At 39.2% G+C, this 23,314-nt stretch overlaps 3 protein-coding genes and 1 long non-coding RNA gene across 4 annotated transcripts; 1 reads left to right on the top strand and 3 right to left on the bottom strand.

The window, feature by feature from the left end:
* Positions 1-4,549: 4,549 nt before the first annotated feature.
* Positions 4,550-10,238, bottom strand: LOC130687644 (glutaredoxin domain-containing cysteine-rich protein CG12206-like). Its single transcript, XM_057510818.2, has 4 exons — positions 9,039-10,238; positions 6,370-6,603; positions 5,416-5,481; positions 4,550-5,345 (listed from the first exon to the last, which is right to left on the bottom strand). The coding sequence occupies exons 1-4, from the start codon at positions 9,927-9,929 to the stop codon at positions 5,151-5,153; spliced, it is 1,386 nt and encodes a 461-aa protein (XP_057366801.1). The 5' UTR covers positions 9,930-10,238; the 3' UTR covers positions 4,550-5,150.
* A 1,638-nt stretch (positions 10,239-11,876) lies between these two features.
* Positions 11,877-16,186, bottom strand: LOC132087946 (uncharacterized). The gene is made up of 3 exons (XR_009420935.1): positions 16,068-16,186; positions 12,651-12,916; positions 11,877-12,591 (listed from the first exon to the last, which is right to left on the bottom strand). It is a non-coding gene; the product is annotated as an uncharacterized LOC132087946 (long non-coding RNA).
* An 856-nt stretch (positions 16,187-17,042) lies between these two features.
* Positions 17,043-19,968, top strand: LOC130687638 (helix-loop-helix protein 11-like). Its single transcript, XM_057510811.2, has 10 exons — positions 17,043-17,254; positions 17,573-17,744; positions 17,811-17,907; positions 17,965-18,166; positions 18,259-18,454; positions 18,514-18,788; positions 18,860-19,156; positions 19,219-19,408; positions 19,465-19,525; positions 19,591-19,968. The coding sequence occupies exons 1-10, from the start codon at positions 17,166-17,168 to the stop codon at positions 19,698-19,700; spliced, it is 1,689 nt and encodes a 562-aa protein (XP_057366794.1). The 5' UTR covers positions 17,043-17,165; the 3' UTR covers positions 19,701-19,968.
* Positions 19,969-20,056: 88 nt separating this feature from the next.
* Positions 20,057-22,978, bottom strand: LOC130687654 (uncharacterized). Its single transcript, XM_057510830.2, has 6 exons — positions 22,711-22,978; positions 22,440-22,589; positions 22,203-22,379; positions 20,857-21,003; positions 20,696-20,768; positions 20,057-20,629 (listed from the first exon to the last, which is right to left on the bottom strand). Exons 1-6 carry the CDS (start codon positions 22,879-22,881, stop codon positions 20,358-20,360), a joined length of 990 nt encoding a protein of 329 aa, XP_057366813.1. The 5' UTR covers positions 22,882-22,978; the 3' UTR covers positions 20,057-20,357.
* Positions 22,979-23,314: the final 336 nt, after the last annotated feature.

The raw sequence follows: 23,314 nt of genomic DNA, 5'->3' as shown, positions 1-23,314 counted from the left end.
TTAAAAAATTATTACAAATATTCGTCAAGTCACAATACTAGAATGAATAGGTGGGTATAATGAGCGCTATAGATCATTGACGCACGCTTGGCTATCAAGGAGAGAAGATTTAATAGAAACAAAGGGAAGGGGAATGTAGGATAACAAGTGGGATGAAAAATGAACGTATCGAATGAGTAGTTCAATCGATAAAAGTCGTCATCTTTCGTTTTTTGAAAGACCACAGCACATGAAAAATTCGACCGCTTTCTCTACACCCACGTTGGAGTGGATCAAAGGGATGTGCAAAATAGCTATGCTAATAAAAATAAAACTGTTTTCTTGTGATAAAAAAATGAATAATTAACTCGTTTGTCGTCAGCATTGACTCGTCTACATGGATGTAATCAATAACAAGAAGCTGAAATTGCAATGAGGAGTTGAACGATTCGCTTTCTCTATGGCTTAAGCATCGTGTCTTACTTGTGGGTATGGTTTCGATGTGAAATTCTTTTGGACAGCCCAACCAGGAAGGAAAATACCAGCTTTCTCTGGATCCACAACCAGGGAACCAAATTAAAAACGAGTGATTAGCGTTCGGGGTTCATTTGGTATGAGACGTGTTCCTCTAGGATACCACTTGAAAAGCAACAAATGCCTGCAGAAAATAAGAAAAAACCTGATCAGAATACAGACTCAAGATTATCAATAACAGAGGCTTTATGACAACAACAGCCAACAAACATCTAACCAAAATAGGTGGGATTACAAGGCTACGTAAAGGAAAAAGCATTTACCTTTTGATAGCCTCACATCAAACTGGATGTCTATGATTGCCACAAATAGACGTCTGGGAATCGTCCGACTTTCAGAATAATCCACGACGACAAAAGCAATAATAATCTCGACATCAAGAGTCTCATAAAAAAAGAAACCAGTACAAGCAGTAACTGTCAACATTTGATATCTGACATTGACATTCAACGTGAATTCGTTTTATGGCAATGTGACGTGTCATTTGTTCGGGTCGTTACTAACCAGTTTAGTTTTAATTAGCTTCAAACACGACGGTTCAGAAATAACACAAAAACATTTTCGAAATGCACACGATGCTTCATAGGCTTCTGCACTTACCATGTACAAGTCTAATTACTGCGAAGCCTGACGAATAGTCTGGTAGTTGTTGGCACACCAGTTTCAGGAGTTCAAAGACATTACCGTCTGACGTAATTTACGCCCACGAGAACTGGAACATCACCTGGCAAAAACCTCGTTTTGTCTCAATCTAAAACAAAGGGAAGGGGCAACAAAATGAAAAAATGGCGCCCACATCTTTTTCGACAAACATGTTGCCATACTTACTTGATTTATTTGTCCAAAAATAAAACGATCCTTTCCCTTGTTACATTTGATGGAAAAAAATAAATCAATTTCTTTCCTTTCCATTAGATACTAAATTGAATCGTGTCGACACGAATTGATGGAACCTTTGCATCGCATGTTCTACATGTCTCTCGGATGAGTGAGCCAATCAAAAGTCAAATCGAGTCTAAACTGTCGACTGAAATTCAAGTGTTATAACCAACTAAGCGTATTCACCAATCGAACATACTACTCGAGGGAAACTGTGATAATCGTCACTTTCTCGAATCAGCACAATGTGCTGGTGCACTTTCCAGTAGGCTATTTCGGCGATGGTCGATATGGCCTCTTAAGAGGCAAGGCCTCTATAGATTTTAAAAGGCTCTATATCGTCCTACACACAGTTAAATCTCTCTGGGCAAATGCACTATACACTAGACGTACACACACAAAGGCTATTATAATGTGTAGGAAGGACTGAAAAAAAAAATGTCCATCCAAAGTTCTTGGGGATCGATGCTAGGATTTCTGTGGTATAGCATTCACAAATAAGGATTGACGACCGAAGAGAGCGTTTAAAAGCCCGATGGGGATATAGAGGAATTAAAGGGGGAAAAAAAAAGATGGAGGATAAAAAAAAAAAAAAAAGAATAAACCACTTGGAGCACTTTCTAAAAGCGTATATGGAAATCAGGGATCGTTTTTTAAGGGGCACCGTCAACACAGATGTGCTATCTGCGTGACACTAAATCATTTATCGTAAGGATTTTAAATGCAGATATTTCTCTACCACAATGAAATGCAAACAATTGGGCAATTATTTCTTAGACTCTTTCCCTCTGGCAACCAGTCCCTGGAAGTCTTTTCGATATCGATCCTACGTGTTGGCTATGTGTCATATAGCCTACACCGCAAAGAAATGAAGAAATAAAAGAATTACATTTTATGACAGGCTGTTTGCCATAAAAAATAAAGGAACCATATGGTTTCCTTTTACTGGTTGTTTTATTAACACCAGCGGTTTCCCGAATTTTTTTTTTTTATACTCTACGTATCATATGTACATCACTAGTATTGTCACGTGTCCGGCAACAAGCCCCCCTTTTTTTTAGAATAGTCCAGTGTTAACACAAAAAAAAATATTTTACATTTTAATATAAATAAAAATTGTTAATTACCCCAACTTTTGAAAATTCTTAAAAAAAAAAGAAGTGGTGTATTACATTACTGGTCTGTCATCTGATCCCTTTAACCCGGAACTGTATACATATACAACAGACCTTGGTATAAAACGTCATTATTCTGATATCGCTCGATTTATCTCGTCCGGCTGTTTCATCCTGTGCTATATTCCAACGAAGCTTACGTCGCCTTTTTTTTTTCATAGATATTGTTGACGTCGGGATCCAGCTAGCCGACGCTGTATATAACGTCGATGACGCAGTAGCTCTTCGATCGCTATTGTAATGGGAAAATGCAACCAACCGTTGGGCACCGCCTAGATGACAATCAATTCCGTCAGGCCAATATAATAGGAAAAATGTGAGTACAAGTATTGTCATTTAATGGAAAGACTACACGAAAAACGACCGTCCTTCGAAATACCGCAACGTAATTCTTCTCGTACCATCAAAAGTGATTCCCCCATACGTCGGTGATGCGCTGGAAGGAATCACTTTGTAATACGTTGGGATTTAATGCGAGCATTTGAGACTTGTGCTCTTTCGTTTGTGGCGTAAGGTCGAGTGCACTGGATGTGACGGTGTGTAACAATCGATCGCACTTGGTTTTCCACTGCTGGTCACTCCGCCCTCCACGTAGAATATTAAACGGGGACGAGCTTATTAACAAACAAGTTTCTTTATTTTCGTGTACCGTTGCTCCATACGAGCGCATATACAAAGACTGGTATAATCCTAGATCCTCTTTCACGAATGTTTTTTTTTCTTTTCTAAAGATTACTTAGTAATCGATTCACTCCCCCGCATGTTGATGTTTAGTCCTCTGTGTTTAATGGATCATATCTACCAATATCCCTGCAGCTTCTATAGTAGAACGAATCAAAAAAACGGTTCTCGTCTTAATGACGCATAGTACTCGTCGTAGTGATGGAAAATGTTTGTCTAATATTCGAATGATGACGCAGTTATGGACGAGGTAATCCAAAAAGTTTTGAGATCTGTTTGAAAGCGTTGTTCAGTTATTGCCATGGTTACGTACATAACTTCCATAACTTTCAATAATTGTGTTAAACGAATTGGCATCGTTTTTTTTTCTTATCTGCATCGTCCAGATACGATTCACAATAAATTCTTTGGGTTTAAAAAATAAAAATAGAAAGACAGTGTATCGTTTGCCCTCTGTAAAGAGCTTAACATTTTTGAAAGGTGAAATGGCTCAGCTGTTAATTTATTGCGCAAATGGACGTTAAGTTAGAAATATAGTTCTCATCATCTATCAAGACTGTTTTTTTTTGTAGTCTATGGCAATTAGAACAATGTTCTCCTTCCACTTTTGATCTTTCCACACTCAGTTACGTTGCAAAAATACGAACATAATTGTAGCGTATTTTCATTTAAATTGTTCTCCATTGCATCGGCCCTACTTAACATGTTGAATCACGTCCGTTGCTCGTACATGGTACATACGCCTGCCGCATAAACAATAGAGCTATTAGGGAAACTGTGACCTTTAATCGAGCATAGCAGCCAAAAATTTCGAGAAAGAAAATCGAAACCAGTTGATGTCATACATTGCGTACATCCAACTCTACTCAGTTGAATGGATAATACATAAACCTCCCACCACAATGTGATCCTCTTGAGCTGTTCTGATGGCGAGGTCGTCTCAAAAACCTGCTGCCAAAAATAAGGTTAATGATTTTTTTATGTACGCGATCGATATAAGAACTGCAGCAAAGAACTACGTCTTCACTCGGAATATGTTCCAGGGTCGTATACGTCCTTGCGGGTCTATTTAGAGATTACATCGAATCAGGACTACTTTTCTGTACCGGCACTTTCTTGATCATGACAATGGTGATGTTGTGGTCTATGCTTTCTAGCTGCTGCGCGTGACGTGTACATCGAAAAATGGAATATAATTGGATGCCTTTGAATGTTCGAGACGAGCAATTTCTAGTTCGCCGAATTAAATAGTTATGTGTAGGTGAAATTCTAAATACGGATATAAGGGAAATCATTTCAGGCTTGTTTAGTATACAGTATATTTTCCTTCTTTTTTTGCCATTTGACAGTGTATTATAAAAAGAAAAAAAAAAGTTTTAGTGTTGTATGTTCATTCTCGTTCTCCTCCTTCGCGTTTTAATATATATTGGAGAAAGAAATAAAGTGTTTCAACATTCATTCGACATATCACAGATCACGTATACACACACACACGAATGATTTGGAAGATGGGAGTTGTATCGAAAATGTACTACATGTCTCTCTTTGTTTGCTTTTCTTGTACGTTGTTTCGATGTTGTATAGGGCCAAAGAACAATTTATAGGTCATTTTTAGTCTTTCAATATTGATGTAAGATTGTATACACGGTTGATATTCAATTGCAAGTAAAAATCCCAAAAATTTAAATTTCTTTAAAACAAAAAGACGTTAGGTTAATGTGCTGTGATGAGGAAATTATTTAAAAGGATCAAAAAAAAAAACAAATACAAAAGTTAATCGCTAAATGGTTTAAAGGAAGAAGTGAAGTGCGTTAAAGAGATTTCCGGTTTTGTTGTTGTCTGTAGGTTTCCGTTGCTTTTTTTTTCTTTTTATGATGGGGTGACGCGCAAAGTTGATTTCAATCAAGCGGGTGATGATGTGGACGAGCAAGCGACGCAACGGATAAGGCCCGCCTCATTGCAGGTAATGCATTTGAGAGCCACGAACTCGGCGGTGAAGTGGTTGCGGTGGATGGATTTCTTCGAACCGGAACAGACGGAACAGGGCAAGTACCGATAGCCGCCGCATGAATCGCAGATCGTCTCCGGTCCGACGCGCTTCAGTTCAACGTTTTCATTTTTAGCAAAAATTTTTCAAATTAAAAATCATTGACTTCATCCTAAATACCTTGTAGCGACGTAGAATTTGCCTCAAGTCTCCCGTTTCATTCAATTTCTCAATAGCGTCAGCATCCTGAAAACATCAGAAAATCAATTCACGTCTTACGGAATAAAAAAAGGTAGACAGTTCTTTGATTACATTGTCGTTCAATATTGAAAGAGTGTATCAAAAAAAAAAAATAATAAAATTCGATTTTATTACATGCACGCAAGCAGCGGGGTATGAAGTATAGACAAACTTCACGACAACGTGTGTGTATCTACACGAAGTGACTTTTGACGTGAGTGATCAAATTGAATTTTAAAATGACTAGGGCCCCCTCTTCATATACACGCTTTGTTTTTCTTTTCGTATTGATTTTTTTGTTGTCTTGTACGCAGGAGGCTATTGGAGCGCACGAAGTGAAACAGGTGGTGGTGGAAACAAATCACGATTGAATTGTTCTAAATTGTTCTGGCTAAAAAATAGCATTTGAAAAACTCGCCTTCGTATAGAGTTGCCATCTGTTGTCTGAGCTGGCACGAATCTACCACCCCTAAACTTAAATACAATTACTTAGTTGCCTTGCAGCCATTTCATTTTAAAATGGAAATTAGGTTAAAGTCCGTAATCGTAGATGCTCGGCCGAGAATGGGTCAACAATTTCAGTATAAGCTTTTTATTTCCCGAATATAAAAAGGAGCTCTGCCTACGGGCTGCTGCACATGCTATCACAGGCATTGTATTGAAGCTTCTTGATCTACTTTCTTCGAGAAAGAATATGATCTAACTGAAGAAGGGGCCCAGTTCTCCATTTGACCTACAACTATTGTCCCGATTGTATTACATTTGGTGCAAAATTCTTCTCGGATACGAAAGAAAAAGGAGCAACACGAACGTCGTCGTGACACGCATTTTGCCATCGCAGAACACATTGAAAATGAAACTATAGAGAAGAGGCTGAATGTGAATGTCACTCACGCCCAGGAGCTGTCCCTCGACGAACACTTGCGGGATGACGACGCGATTGCGGTTCATTCGCTCCTTGAGCTCCTGTTGCACTTGACGGTTCATGGAGACGTCACGCTCTTCGTAGTTGATGAGCAAGGTGCCCAGAATGCGCTGTACCTGCAGGCAGCGCTGGAATGTCTGTCTCACCACGCCCATGGACGTCGTGTACACAACGACTTTGCCGTGTTCCCGTTCCGCGTAACTCTGCAAAGAGGAAAAGATCATTCACGTATCACGAAAATCAATGCAATTAGAGTTTTTATTCGTGTCGCTATTAGACGTTGATAAGCCTCTTAATATACGACCATCGTTAGTTCAGTAATCACGTACGTTTATTGTCTGTTGATATAACGATGGAAACGTATCGATACGTAATAACAACTATATTACCTTGTACTCGTTATACTTCCTTGTTTGTGAAGACAAAGTCATTCCAAATTGTAGTTCACAACGGACCGAAGAAGAAAAAAAAAATCCCAAAATTCTTTTTTTTTTTTTATTATATAGCCACGCAGTATCGGTAGGCGATCGTCCGGTGGAACCGGAAACTTTTATTTCCCTAGAGAATTGTGCTCAGCGACACTTTTATTTAGAGCTTCCTTATACATAAGTAAAACTGGTTGGTGGGGGACTTTAGAAGTGAATAAATAAGCGTCCAATGTACGCGGAACACGGAAGGGGACTCGGGGTGCGAGTACATCCCTGTTTATAGCAAATGGCACACGCGTCCCTGGACTTTCCTGCTAAATAGTATTTACTTCCGTCGTTCAACTGTTTGCCAAACTTTTATTTCTACATCCGTTTGTTGCACGGCGGGGTTCGCTGTTTATTCGCACAGTACGTCCCATGTGCCGAATTTTGCCAAGTTCTAACGTGTTGTACGCCATCCATAATTAAAGCGTGCAATTACCCCATTCAGGAACGTATCCCAATTGACTTAGACGCACTGGTGTTAATTCGTTCGTGTTATCACACGCATAAATGTTCCCGTCCTTTTGAGCTGTATCACACTGTCTAAACAAATCGGCAATTATCTTCGCATCCCGTTGCTGAACCAGATTGCAGTGTTTCCCGAACTGTATTTAGACCTGCCTCGTAGCGGGACATGTGTCTCTTCCTTTATTTTTTTTTTGGAAGACAAAAAGAAGAGTAACAGTGTTGCGGTATAAACGGCTATCTGTCAACAGGTAGTCCAAAAAATCAGAGTCCGTTACATTGACGTTGTTCTAACGGGCACTTGATTCTTCGTTTTGGCCCCCACGATTGGGTTGGAATGCTACGTATTTTAATTTCTGTATTGATTTGCTACTGTGTATATAAAGCTTATCTGCGACGTATAATCCCGTCAGAGTTCCAAGTTTTATCTCGACAAAGTGCAATCTTAATGGTGATTTTTATACAATCGGACATGCGTCATCTTGGTCACGAGGCTTTATACGTCTGCAGCCCTTCGTAAATAAATTTCACTGCCTGTCTGTTTTGAGCCGGGTAACCATGGAAATGAACAGTTCCCTAAACCCTATTAAAAAAGCCTGCTTTTATTTGTATGGTTGTTTTTTTGTTTTTTTAAAGCTTGAAACGAGCAAAGAAGCCGATGAACTTTGATTGTGATCGTATTTTTTTTTTTGAAAAGCTGCATCTGTTGCGACGATGATGTCCGAAGGAACGATTTAGCTAGAGGGAAAGAGTCATTTGCCCGAAGGATCGGTTTAAAAAAAAACGAGAACGATATAAGACAAAGTTCTTTCGTTTCAGGTTAGTAACCGAGAAGATCGATTCACACCTGGAGGCAGTTAATATCTACCTTTTGAAATGTATAACGTTTTTGCCCTCTTCTATATACTCACGCACAAAACCACTGATAATTAGAAAGAATTCTTTTCTTTTTTTGTGTGTGTGTGCACGATAATTGGACATTGTTATTAGGAAGAATATAAGAAATACGAGTTTTTTTCTTTTAATTCCGTGAGCGAATTTTTTTTTTGACATGAGGAAAAAAAAAAGAGGTTGACTCGCGCAAAAAGAATTTTCGTGAGAGATTATTTTGGGTGGTCTGTGCTTTTTCGTATTACAATAAACCCCCCCTCCCTCTCTAAAAATGAATCGGGAAAATAGATAAATAACTTCCGCATTTTTTTGTTATTACTTTTCGTAGTCATCATTAATAACCAGACGTACTATTACATACCCGCAGACGATATAAACGTCTAATCTTATCAACACTAGCCGATTTGATAAGAACGCGTTGAAATGCTAGTAAACATTCGATAGGACTTTACCCTCCCTCACGAGTATTTAAGTGTAAAAGATATCTTAAAAGTATAAAATAAATAAAAATATACTAGAGCGTGTCGGTATGTACTCGTTACAGTTTGCTCTGATTGTTAAGGTAAAGCGGTCGACTGGGCGTCTTTTGAAACAATCACATTTTTTGTTTAGCAAAAAAAAAAAAAAGACTGGCCACAGCATCTGAACGTTCCGTTATGTTATGCAAGCGCTCACATTGAAAGAAGCTAACAGCTGTGACGGTTGCTAAGCAACAAAACAAAAAATAAGTGCAGCCCTAATTATATATCCATTTGTAAAAAAAAAAAAAAAAAACGTCCAAAAGAAGAAGTTCGTGACACACGCGCACTTACTTTGAAGGTCTTGCCCTGGAGGAAGGTAGTGATACCGGCGCGGACTCGGTTCCGCACGCCGCGGACGGTGCCGCTCTTGTGGCTGCGGATAGTTTGGCCGCTCTTCTCTACGTTCATGATGTCTTTGAGACCGGCGAAGCTGAGGTCATCGACGGGCGATTCGGGTTGTTGGCTGTTGTTGTTGTTGTTGTTGTTTTTGGCGGTGGCGATGTCGACGTATTCGCACATGTGGAATCGCTGGTAGTAAGCATCGGCCGGATCGAAGGACGACGGTGCTGCCGCCGACGGTTGCGGAATAGGCAAAACGAGGCTGCGTGATCGTGACGGCGGAACGGACGAGCTTTTGCTGCGCTGCAATTTCAGTTGCGTATCCAAGACTTTGCCCAGTTCCTTGACCGACTGCGGCTGTTGATAATGATGCAGTTTCACCGCCTTGGTGCGGATCTCCGACAAGAGATTACTGGGCAGAGCTTTGGCCGTTTTACGGGCCGTGGCCGGGCTGACTTCGATGCTGCTGGCCAACGACGTCAAATCGGTTTGGGCGTCGTCGTTGAGCGCTAAAGAGTCGGCGCTGACGTCCGACTGCGAATCGTCCAGCAATTCAGCCACCGCCTTCTTGTTGACACGGCGCGGCAGCGGCGGCGGAGTGAACCCTTCCGTGTCGGATGATAGCCCGCTGTCTAGCGTGCTCACCTCGTCAGACGATTTCGCATTAGCGCAGCCTCGGTTGGCGAAATAATAGAAATCTGAATGACCACTGCTGCTGGACGAATCCTCCTCCCTCTGGTGTCGTTTCTTTAATTCTGTTCCACTTGTGAGCGACGACGGCTGGAACTTGAGATTTTGATGACCAGCCGAACTCGTGTACTCGGTGCACTTGAATTTAGTCATCACGAAATGTGTTCTGTTTAACGTTTTTATAATGAAATGATGTGAGTTGAATGACGATGCGGACTTGTCTGGAGTTCGTATCACTTTCTCAATCGTTTTTGTTTAATAATCTAGACGCACTGTGTAATCTTATCTCGTTGCGTGTGTCACGATTGGGCGTGATCTACGTCAATAATCAAGTCACAATAACGAACAAAAATAATGGTTGTCCTTTTAACAGCGACGTGACTGAGGCAAAATAGAAAGCTGCTTCCAGTTTTGAAATGTTTGTCTTTTTTCTTCTTTTTTTTTTTTTGAAGTATACACAACAATGGCGTTCGGCGGTTGGTGAACGAGTGACTGGGACACTGACTGGAACTCGGTTCTCTTATATAGTATTGGCAGAAAAAATGAGGAGGAGAAGAAGGTTTGAAAAAGGGAGGAGATAAAGTAGACACCAGGTGGGAAAAGAAATACGTAGCATCAAACAATAACCATTGGAGCCGGCCGGCCGTTGGGCTTTTTCTTACACGAAAACTCTCTCATTCTGCTCTGCCAGTTCGAAACAACAGGTGTGTGTTGAGCCTGAAGAAGTGCCCTAAGAGGAATAGCTTCCATACTATAACCATACCTAACGGGGTACCGGTAGATAACTCTCTTGTATATAGTGAAGGACAATTTCAAGACAACAAGGCCCAGTGTATAGGAAAAAAAAAACAGTTAGGATGAAGAGAATGTAGACAGAGGATGTAAATAGAGCTGATGGTCATCTTGTGGTGCCAGACTGTGGCCATTTTGAATGTTAAAAAGGAACCCCGGAAGGCCATTAATTCTTTTGAGATTTTGTTTTCTTGTTCCGAATTTATACAAAAACAATAGCCAATTGATAACTTAATGACCACGTTGTCGGTTAATGAACAATCTAATTCAATTAGTTGAGATGAAGTCCTTGACCCATTACCGTTATGCACGATAATAGCATTCAAACGTGTTCTTAGTTTGGCTGCGGATGGTTCAGTTATGTTCATATTTTCTTACAGCTGAATGATGGTACGTTTAGACGTGTTTAAAAATTGCTCGCAGAAAAACTAACGGACACGTATAAAGTTCTGCAAAAAGAAAGAGAGAGGGGAAACATGGCCAATAATGTACCGTACGGAAATATAGAATCGAAAATATTTTTTTTTCAAGTGAACGTGCGGTTAGATGGGGCCATTTTAAACGTATCATACGGGATTATAAGCTGAGAGACACTATATAGGTCCGTTAAGTGAAACTGAACAATAGTAAAGCGCAAACTGTTAAATTTTTGAGGCTTCTATTCTTTCATTCAATACATCGGGAAGCGTTTACTTATAACGAGGGTTATCGACATCGTTACACATGTTTTGACAGCCGCTTGATTGGCAATCCAGCAAGAGGTTTAACGCTTGGCTGATTGTTTTCTATTGCTTCCTAGTTTCTAGACAATCCGTTGTACGTTTTGTTCATCATCGGTACAATAATAAAAGAGCGATGTATTGAATTCGCAGCCATTCTGTTCGTGACTCGAAATCTTAAACGACTGAACGATGTAATACTCTCTCCAATCATTTCAAGTTTGTTTCACGATTCACACTTGCCATTCTCCCCTGATAGTTTGGTGCATACCTGTTGATCAACAATCGACGGGGGACAATGGGAAAGGCCGTCCAGATTGTCCGTGGTCTCTGAAGTTGTTGAACCTCTTTCCCTGGCCCCGAATTTCATTCTAAATAGAATTTTAGAGTGAAATAAACTATTGAAAACATTCGCAACCCCAATAAACTAAAGAGGTTTCTCATAATCGATAAGTGAAACTGAACGATAAACGATGGGTCAATAAATGAGTGAGTTTTATGTGTATATTTAGATAAGTTGGAATATATGTCACAGAAAGTTTTGACGTTTATTTCATACTTGAAGAGATTTCTCCTCCATCAGCGTTTAGCGAAAGTTTCTCAGATATCAAGATTCCGTTTGGATGCTGATTTTCATCTTACTCTGCTTCATTTTTATCTCTCTCTTTTTTTTTTTCAGTGATTAAATGACCCTCTTTTTTTTTTCTCTTCCATCGCTCTTGGCCATAACTGTTTTTCCCCCCCTCAGAAAAACGAACGCTTAAACCGATAGAACAACGTTCAGTCACAGCAGCCGAGTCGGGCATCATTTAGAACGGATTTCTTCAATTCTGTCTTGGTCGTTCGGTCGATGCTTTATTTTGATGGAGAGCCACCTGCTCAAGCATGACACGAACGTTTTTTTTTCTTTTCCCGAGAACATTCTGATGCTGAGCACCTCCAAGAGGGGAAAAAAAAAAGTAGAGCAAGAAAAAGGGCTATATCGTTGGTTACGCTCGATGCATTTCTTATCTATTGCTGAAGGATATAGCGTCGACACACACGTACACGGCGAGAAGGGGAGAAATATGTAGTCCATCACGTAGATTTACCGCAGCAGCATCTTTTTCTTTGATTTATAATGAACGTGACCTGGTTAATCTTCTATAGACTCATTTTTGATGTTCATTCGGGAGGCTGATTGCGCCGTCCTCTTTTCTTTTTTTATATTTGTGCATGAGATGTACATTGGTCCTTTTATATCCATCATGTTTCTGGGACCAGCCGTACCGCCAAAGGTAGTGGATCATCGGGAGAGAGAGCGTCTAAAAATAAATAATAGGTTATATCGCCCACCGTCACGAATGTTGGAATGACGTAATACATCACAAGCGGATCCTGCACTCTTTTTTTCCTTGTATATTTTGACGCGTTTGCGAGGAACAGCGACGTCAAACACAACTTGAAGATTAGAAACGTTTTTGATAAAAAGAGTGACACGAACAAATATGTTAATGGATCCTCCGTTAATTGATGTTGCATCAGCTAAGCTTTTGATAAAGTCCGCACGTTATGTCAACAACAGGTGAACCCCAAGGCCTTACATTCCTAAGTGCAATTCTTATCTTAGCGGTGCGTAGATTTTTGTATCTAAAAAAAAATAATAAAAGAAAAGGACGATAAAAGTGTGGTGCGTATATCAGCAGATCAGAAAGGGATGCGAGTTTCTTTTACAGATACGGCCAATGATTGCTGAACTGACAAACATTTTCCCATCAGAGGGAAAAGAAACGAAACAAAAAATATACACTAAAAAATGAAACTACGCGTGACCGGTGTAATTTGGCAAAAGATTTTTTTTTTCCTTCCGTATATCAACAAAAAAAAAATGAGATTTTCACCACCCTGGGTCATTTTTTGGAAGATCTCTCCTTTCCCTATTCTCGAGAAAGAAGAAAGTTCTCATCGAAAGTGCATTTTAAACAACAACGAAATCTGTTAAGAAAATCAATTTTTTTCTTTATAAGGTGCCAATAATAAACGAAGAACAAACAGGGAAGACTTTTCGCGTGTGGGCCAATAAGAAATTTCAGCGCGTTTTAGTTGGCAGAGAAAGTTAATCGCCGTGCACTTTGAGGTGCATTAGCGCATGTGACGTGTCCGCAATCTGATGGAAGAAGATGCTCGCGGACAAAATCGTTCATAATCGTTCAGTAGCCGAAAGCTCCTTGGACTTTATTTGGTAGTTTAATCCCGACGTTTCTTTCAACATGACCGCAATTCATCAGTACAACAAATTCTTATCCGGGTTAACAGGTAACTACGTTCTTCTTCAGAATGTGTACCAACACGCACTCGTCTGTTTTTCATTACGCTTTGATTTCTTCTTATAGAGTTATATCGTTTGAGCTAAAAAAAAACAAATGGCTTTTCATTATCTATCGATTTGTTATCAACCGACTGGCACTTTAGGTGGTAGATTCTAAAAATGTGTTTTGGTGTGGTCAAGTTTTTTACTGTCGGTGGTTCCCCCCCCCGTGAGTTCTGTTCAACTATATCCTCTTGATAAGTTATCTTTGTATCTGTCTACAATTTATATAACGTGTTTTGCTTGATTACACACCGATTCTCACGCAAGAGATTTTTTTTTCCAAATGATTCGCAAACAATAGCCTCATTAGTTTGTTTGTATAGATGGCATAGTAGGAGGACGTCTAAAAATCATTGAAGTAAATCGGCGGGACAAGATTTGCAACTCGTAATCGGATCAGGCAATTGTCTTGGAAAAATACATTGTTAGTTGCAATTGTGATTATATACAGCACTAAATGTGTATATATGTAGGTTATAGAACGGGGGAGAAGTTTATATACAATAAGTACTTTCTCAGATTATTATTTTAGGTATAGCCAAAAAATATTGCGGTCAGCAAATGGAAAGCCCCAAACCTGAATCGCATTTGTATTTTTTTGGCAATAAGATAATAGAATGTATTGTAGATTTCTACTTAGAAGATGACGGCATCAAAAAAAAAGGTAATTTTTACGCACGAATGTTTTGCTATGAGCCAACTGAACCGATTTTCAATGGAACTGCCCACATTGTAATTATATACACAAAGATAATATAAGCGGACATTAATGGCTGTTTCTTTTTATTCTAATTTCGTGTTCTCTTTCCAGTTCAGTAAACTTGTACTTAAAATATATGCGAGCATCTACTTTCACTTTGACAAGTCAATAAGAATGTGGAATTGTGAAGTGTTGCAAGTTACACGTCGTTTCGTTCAACGTGACGTTATCTACCAAATCGTTTCTGGACGGGCATGTTTTACATCTTGTCAGATATCAAGTGTTACAGCTACTAACTATTTTTTAAAAACACGTCAAGCCACACCTCGCCATTCATTATTAATAGGACAACGAATTTATTCGCATGTGTAAAACGGTAGCGATTACAGTCTACGCGATTGTGTTTGTTTAATGAAGAAGAAAGCTCTAGGTCAGTTTAAGTGTTTGTTAAAAGAGTTAAATTGCAAAGGCTTTTGAAAAAAAAAACGAACGGTAAATGCTTGGAAAAGTACCGTCCGTGTTGACCATATGTTCTTCATTGACCAAATATGAGGGTAGACGTTTTTTTTCTTGCTGATGGTGTGGAGAATAACGACTACCTACACACACATATAAGTATATGGTATTTGAATTTTGTATCGCACCGCTATACGGCGATGAATAACGGAAGCCTTTCTGATGCGTGTCGGCTATTTCATAAAGCATTTTCATTTGTCTTTTTTTTTTTGTGTGTGTCTCAAGGTCGTAAGATAGCAGCGGTGTACGTTCAGTCCACAAACTGAAAGAATTTAGATTATCATATAGCTTTAAAAAACACGAAATGACGGCAAGGACACATTGAAAATGCGAAACAGTTATGTCCCACATCCACTGAATAATGGACGAAAACGTGACGGTACGTTCCGTGTGTAAGGTTTTTTTTTTCTTCTTAAAATGACGAGAAAAGGCCGCACAAAAGAAAAACAAAATTGAGAACGATCGTTATCGGAAACGTGGTCGAAATTAGTTTTGCTACGTAATAATACGTTTCTATCCGCCTATCCCGTCCGCAGCCTGCTAACACGATAAACGCTGAAATTGAACGATTGGAATCCCAAAAAATCATGCTGACGGTGTATACGTATTATTAATTTGTTACATCCTAGTTTTTTTTGGCTTACGTGAAAAGAAGGCCGTCTACATTGAGATCACCGTTCTTTTTAAAGTAATAATAAAAAATGCCCCATTTTGCAAGAGATCCAATTAAGCATTACAAGAGGTTTGATCTTGATAACATGCCTCTTTTGAATGCACGAGTTTGAAAGGCATTATTAAATGTCAGAGAAACGGTGTGTTGCAATCCGGGGGGATGCAGTGCATCATTGCATAATTGAATCGTTCGAGCGTCACGCGGTTATACCACCCCGTTATAACTGTCGTAAACTATCTTCCACCACCCACACAAATAGGGAGGCTGATGGTCGTTACCGTGAAAGTTATTGATCAAGTTGAAACGCTACGTTTGAGCCATTCATATCATTTGAAAAGGATCTGTTAAGAAATATCGAAAGGTATTCTCATCTTGCAACTATTGTTTTTCAAATGGAAAGGTCGACGACATGTCTGTAGAAATTAGGGAGTTAAATTGGCCTAAGGCCATAACGTCTCTTTAAAAAATAAAGGCGTGATCGGTACTGGTATTATTTGCTTGCCACCCACAAAAGTGTTAAGCTAGGATGCATTTCACTTACCCACAAGAAATGATGTACGGGTAACGAAAACTTCAGATGAAATTCCTTTTGAATATTTTCCTCGTAAATTAGAAACGGGGGGCGTGAAGTCTGTAAAGGCTGCCACCTTCGTGTTTTTCCAAGCCACTACAATGAGAAAAAGGAGAACTTATGAGGAAAAAAAGCGAGGCTTAAGCCTATAAAAAATAAAGCACATAGGTTTTGCAACAAAAATGAAGGGCAGGAAAATACTTAGAAAAGCTGATGCTAGACTGTAACGTGCACGATCGATGCAATTTCGTCAATCCTGCGATTGCAATTTAGAAAGTAGCCTCACGTGGGAAGTAAACATGTCACGCCACATCAAAAATTTTTAAAATACCTTTTATCGACGTATAATTTTTAAACAAAATTTTTGCTCGGAATTGTTTGGCGTGAGTAAGTTTTAACGCAAAACAGCTTTTTGGACATCGTGCTTTTCACGCATACTTGGACTGCGTGTTACTCACCCTTGACATTTTCATTAAATGTTAGGGAACTATTCTAGGACACAGAACTGAAAGTCGTGTGCAACTTGCCATAAACTTATTTACGAACCTAGATTCATTTGTTTTTAGATGATCAACGCACTAATTCTAATGTTATAAGAACATTAATTTTTAGTGGGTTTGAAGAAGATTCAAAAAGAAATAAGACATCTAGAAAAAAAAAATAAATACTGATATGTGTCCACCATTTCAAACGACGCCATTTCATTGCTTCCTGTAATCCTATTGGACAGAAAGCATGCCATTCTGTGCTCGACTCTCGAGACACACCTATTTCATAGTTAGCAGATTATTTGGGCAAATTTAGTTTTGTAAACCCTCTTTTAACGGTGCAGAATTAAAAGGTGAATCTTTTTCTTACCTAGAATTCAAATATCAGTAAAATTATGACAAATGTCAAGGTTTAATTCTCATAAAAGAAACCTGGAGAATCGACACCATCGATGTTTCCCGCTCGCCGCCATTAAGCGACGGCGTTGTTTACTAGAGAAGCAAAACACGCTAAGTACGCCGAAGTTTTTTTTTTTAACGAACAATTTCTTTTCTATGGTGGTTACTAAAGTGAAAGACAATGTCAATAATGTTCACTAAAGCCGGAGATAAACGCCGGCATGACGATGTGCTACGACATGACGAAGAAGGAATTGAAGGCTTGTGCAGGTGAGCTTCTTCGACCGATACGTTTTTAGAACAGCTGATGTTTCCTGCTTTTCTTTTTTTCAATCCCCCCGCCCCTTGACGCTGGGTATTATCTCACAAACAGCTGATATTGACTTAATTGTGAAATTCCGGTTTCCCTCGAAAATGATATTCAATTTGGTTTTGGAGTTTAAAGTGTTTCTTGTAGTAGACAACCATGTTGATCTCATACTTGGTTGTTAGTTATCAGGCATGGTGCCTCACCTGAGGAGGAAAAAAATGAGCAATGTGAATAATTGAAGTGCTGCTGTAAAATGATTTCTTTTATGATTGATGCAGTCTTGGGGATAGTTCTCCACAAGAATCAATGGAGGGAGGTTGGGTGGATGAAAAGCGAGTGCGCAGAGAAATTGCCAACTCCAATGAGAGGCGGAGAATGCAGAGCATTAATTCAGGCTTCCAATCACTCAGAACATTGCTTCCTCAAAGTGAAGGGGAGAAACTAAGCAAGGTAAGAGGATTTAGTTATGATAAAGCCAATGTTGCTTATCACTGATAAATTTTGTTTCAACTCCAGGCCGCAATATTACAGCAAACAACTGAATATATTTACCAACTGGAACAAGAGAAAACAAGACTGGTTGCTCAAAACTGTCATCTCAAACGGCTCTTAGGTAAGCTTTGTTTACAACTTTCATAATCCCAAAAAATCTCCATTTTCATTTTAATAGGTCCATTAAAAAGCAAAGACCTCTCAGAGTCCACTGAGATTCCACTTTCTCCAGAACACATGTCTGAAGTTACAGTTGGTGGTGATGATGTCCTCCTTTCTGGTGTTCCAACAAAAAAGAAAACCTCAGATCAAGCCCCACTTGAAAAAGAGAAAAGGAAAGGGATGCTTTCTGGGGAAGCTTATAGTCGTGCTGTTGATAGGTATAACGTTACCTTAAGAAACAATACATGTAGTAGTTTTTGGGATGTGATCAGTGTACTAATAGTTCTTGCTTATATTATTGTATCATTAGATTAAGGAAAGAGGTGAATGAAGCTAAAGCTCTCTTGGAAGCCGAACGGAAGTTACGTTTAAAACTCGAAGAACAAATTCATGCACTTGAGGCTCAGCTTCAGTTGCAGATAGATGTGCCTGAAGTAGATAACTCTGAAGAAATCACTGCGCATATATTAGGACGGAAACCTAATCCCCCTCCAAAACTTTTCAAAGTAATTCAATTGCCATCGTAGTGTTCCAACTAAGACTTAATTTTATTCTCATTTTCCAGTCGGAAGCGCATGATGACGAATCCGATTTAATAAATGCTGCCCGCGACGCCTCTGGTACATCTAACCAGAGATGGAATAACAACAGAAGACCTAATCAAAACTCCCGAAGAAGCGTGGTTACAACGGTAGCAATGTCTCCTAGGCTAAACAGAAGGGAAAGCACTGCCAGCCCTAATTCGAGCAATGATCACAATCAAGTCCAGTTTATGAATTCACAGAGTAATATGATGACCTCATTGCCTGCCCATCTGGTGCTAGATGATCGCCCAAACAGGTATGTTGCATGTTCTCCTTGTTTGCGAAATATTAGTCACGGTTTTATTTAAATATTTCTCTTTCCCTCAGCCGGGCAGGAAGCTTGTTGGCAGCTGCTATGATGGCAGAGCCAAAGGTGGAAGTTGAGCTTGCTTCTCGGGTTCCCTCTCCGGCGTTAAGCCTTTCCATGGCCGGTGGGCCAGCTTCCCCCGCTAGCAGTTTACCTCTTTCTTCGTTACCAGTACTTTCTTTCCAGTTACAGCCCCATTTGGCTCACTTGTCACATTTGGCCCACGGTGACGGTTCCTCTTCACCAATCGTGCTACAGCACGCTGGAGAGGAAGTAACATTTGTAGATATCGATGCGCCATTCAGTTCTGACAGCAAGTGAGTCTCAGTTATTGCCTCAGTTTATGGAATTTTTGAATGCATTTCATGAAATCCTGCAGATCTTACCTTGCGGCCACTTCTCGGCAGAACCTTGAAACGATCGTGGAAGCCATTCGCCATTTGGAAGGCGATCACCTTTTCAATGACGATGTGTCTGGGTCCCGCAAAGGCCAACTGGTGGAAGTTGAAATTGACACAGAAGGTGAACCAATAGGATGCAGCTTGGTGGTCACAAGCTCGCAAGACGAGGTAGCTCATAATTTATACCGAAAAATTTCCATTAATTTATGATAGATTTTCTCTAGCTTCGATCGGAAGATGGGATAGATGAACAATTGGCAATTACCGAGGAACAGGAAGTTGGAGGTAAGTTGGTGTGTTAAGTACACCAATCGCAATAGCCATACTTACTCTAGAATATTCTTGTTCAGAAATGATAACCGTTAGCACGGAAGCAGAAGTGGACAGTAATAATGACAATGTCTTGGATGATGGAGAATTGGTTCATGGCCCCAACGTTATCATCGTTAAACGAATCTAAACGTTTTTCCAAGGGTTCTCAGGCTTCCCGTGTGTCTTTATTTAACAATTAAATGCGAATTGAGGCGATCAAAAACGATGCGAAAGAAGCAATTATTTGTCTGACTGGATTTTCTCGAGCTTTTTGTCTTTCATCTAAGCACGCATCTCTCATTTACGTGCTGTATGAATGAAATTGAACTAATGCATTGCGACTATTTGAATCTGTTGAAATAAAGAATTTGACACGTGCCCCTTGCTTAAAGAATGGGCCGCTGTCATGAATCTGACTACGCTAATCGTTTCGGTTTGTTAACATGTTAATTTGTGGTGAAATTAAAACTACTTGTAGAAATTACCTGATGAAAAAAACCTGTACTTGATCTTCCATACAGAAACAGCGTACAGTGTCAGGTTATTTGATAATCGTAATTTGATATTCTAGATGCATGATAAGATGATCTATAGTCTTGAAGGAAGAGAAAACGCGATGTGGCCCGGGATACTCAAATGAGTGGTAATACTGGGATGGGCAACTGCTACAGTTATGACTAGAGACTGTGAAATGACACGCACAGATGAACTAAATTACGGGTATCCTGAAAAAGTGTTACGTGAGAAGATGACGGAAGAATACTGTTAACCCTTGTTTTAAAGAATATTTTCATTCTGGAAGCAATCAGACTTTCGGCACGGTGTTTAAGTTGTCTGAAGATGGAGCAGCTGGACGAATCTCTTGTGATGGGGCTGCAACCTGACCCATATCTTGATACCGTCCTTGGCGAATGTTCGGTTGACTGAATATATCTGCCAGATGGCTTTCTCGATATACAGATCCACCATAGAGAGCATTCCTTTCACCCAGAATCTTGTACAGGAAAAAAGCGGTTACAGGACGCAACAGCATATTCACGATAGCCATTCCAGCACTAAAGCGTCTTGAAGTTGATCCTTAAGACAGTGAAATTTTAAAAGCATGTTAAGGATAATGACACATTTGCTTTGTAGGAGAAATACCTGATCTTGAAGGGAAAAAAACACCGACATTGACAATATCCAAAACGAAACAAACGATGTCAAAGTAGAAAGCCTAGAAAACGTTCTTGCTCATTAAAACAGAAATAGGCAAGACGAACGGCCGAAAAATCCATTATAATTTTAGATTTAAACAGCCTTACCATAACAATTGGTTGTTCAGATTCTTGTTGATGCACTCCCCACAGGAGAACCATCATGAAGAGAAGATTGTAAAAAAAGTAAGATGTTGGTGCCCAATCTGACTGCAGCCCCCAGGACGTGAAAACCAAGTGGATAAAGAAAATTCCCTATAGTAACGTTAAAAATGTAATTAGTTTTCACGATTACTAGTCCCCAAACTAACAATTTACATTTTTCTAAAAAAAATTGTAAGCCGTCATGGCCGTTCTTTGTCAGTCATAAAAACTGAACTAATACTTGTTTATACTGCCGCAAACAACTTAGAAATCAATAAGAAACTTTCCCTTTTCCTTTCTCTCTACGTACTAATGATTTAAGAGGATTATTTTTACCTTTAAAACGGAATTGAACAAGGTGCTAGACTGCTGCATTTCCGGTTTTTATTCTACCACGAATAGTTGAACCACGACTGCGACTAGGGACAAATCGGAAATGAGGCGTTTTCCGTGAGAAACGACTAAGCTCCAGCTTGCGAGCGGACTGTAAATAAGCTGCTCGACGGAAACAATGGTGAGCAGGTATCCCATTTCGTTGTGACATCATAAGAGAAGCCACATAATTTAAACCGCTCGTAACCAACGCATGGCCGACGAATTTTAGGCGCTGCCGCTATCATAACAAAGCATGTATGTTTGTGTGCAAAGTGCTTGTATGTGTAGCCCTTTATTTTTTATATTGTTAAATTTTTTAAATTTTTTCTATATATAAAACTGTTAATGTTTAATTGATTAATCCTTAAGAACTCAATTCAATCAAACAAATTAATAGTCATCTGGCAACCGTGATGTCTTGTGTCCACTTTTCGATTATGAATACCGCATTGACTGATTTGATTAAATTTTTGTTGGTTTGCTTGTAGCAATGAGGCTCACTTTATTGTAACCCCTTATTGAAAAGGTGATCAAATATTCGTTTCCTTGGGTGTTTCTTACGTTTTCCTTATGTCTACACTACTTCTTCATGTTCTTACAACCGAAACAATAATAACGTGTTTTCAAGAGTATTACACTAAGTGTTGTATTTATAAAACCATAAAATGTTAGCACAGTATTGAACGTAAGGTATGAACATTTGGCACCACTCAAAGGCACATATTTAAACTAAGCTAAATTTTGACTGAAAACATATCACTTCTTGGCTATTTATAGAAGCCTGAACTTGGACACTATACTGGCCACGAGCTAAGAACTGTGGAATATGCTCATCTGGAATGAATACCAGTTGGTTTCTAACAAAGTAATCCCCCTACAGTAAGATATGGAACATTATTTAAATCTTAACAAAAAAAGAAATATTTTAGGTATACCTGTAATACTGGGCAGTTGCATGGCAAGCCCAATGATAGAAATGGCTCAGGACATGGGACACCAGGTGGAAAAGGTATTTCTGCACATAAATCTTCATAGTCACATGATCCAATATTGTCCACACAGGGAACTTCAATCCACAGGAACCCGACTTTCTTTTGAACTCGTACAATAACCTTCAAACAACCAAAGTTAATCATACCCAGTACAATAACAAAAGGATTGTCCAGACAAACTTTCAGTGGGGTTGTAATGTCTCCACTTAAAATGGAATCAACTGTGATAGTGACATTCCCAGGTATTGACAATGGTTCTGAAACGTCAAATTCATTAATCTTGGCTAAAGCATCAGGTCCTGAGCAAGTTGACCAATCAAATTTCTTCAACTGATGAAAACATAAATACATATATCATTCATGATTTAGACAAGGTAAAAATTTAATTAAAATGCAGGTGATAATAGATGCCCTTTTGTAATTGAAGTTGTCACAGCTTGCTAATTATCACCTTAAAAGTTAATCCAGGTTTTCTATACCGAACCATATCGTCATTTGCGTATTTTTCGTCCAATCGTTGAATTACATGCATTTGATTTTGGGACTTCGAGATGAAACGGCCAAGCCCATTAGACATTACAACAAGAAATGATAAAAGGTAAAATATACATTTTTTGTACATTTTTGTGAAAGTTAAGACCACAACGAGAAACAATACGGCAACGAACCCACAGAAACTTAAAAAAGACTGCAAAAAAAAAAAAAAAAAATCAAAATCTTGAATAAGTATAGGCTGCTGCTGTATAGTAAACAAAACAAAACAAAGTTTTATCACATACAACGTTGCCTCCTTTGGGACGAAGGCGGAATTTTCATTTCATCTAGATTTTAAATGTTTGCTAACATAGCCGACAACGTAATCGAGATAAAAAGAAATTTTAAAAGTTCTCCTTAAACAGCAATCGGAAAAAAAATTCGAAAAACTAATTCAAAATTTCGATCTAGAATCTTTCCGTTACCTTGCAAGTTATCGTTACGTTAGAAAAAGCTATAAGGTAAGACTTGTAAATTTAACGCCCCGAATCTCGAATTCCCGGATTTGTTTGGCAAGTATT

This window comes from Daphnia carinata, chromosome 4 (assembly GCF_022539665.2).
Source record: "Daphnia carinata strain CSIRO-1 chromosome 4, CSIRO_AGI_Dcar_HiC_V3, whole genome shotgun sequence".
NCBI lineage: Eukaryota > Metazoa > Arthropoda > Branchiopoda > Diplostraca > Daphniidae > Daphnia > Daphnia carinata.
Note: the sequence above shows the minus strand (reverse complement) of the source record. Positions and strands in the feature narration are given on the sequence as shown.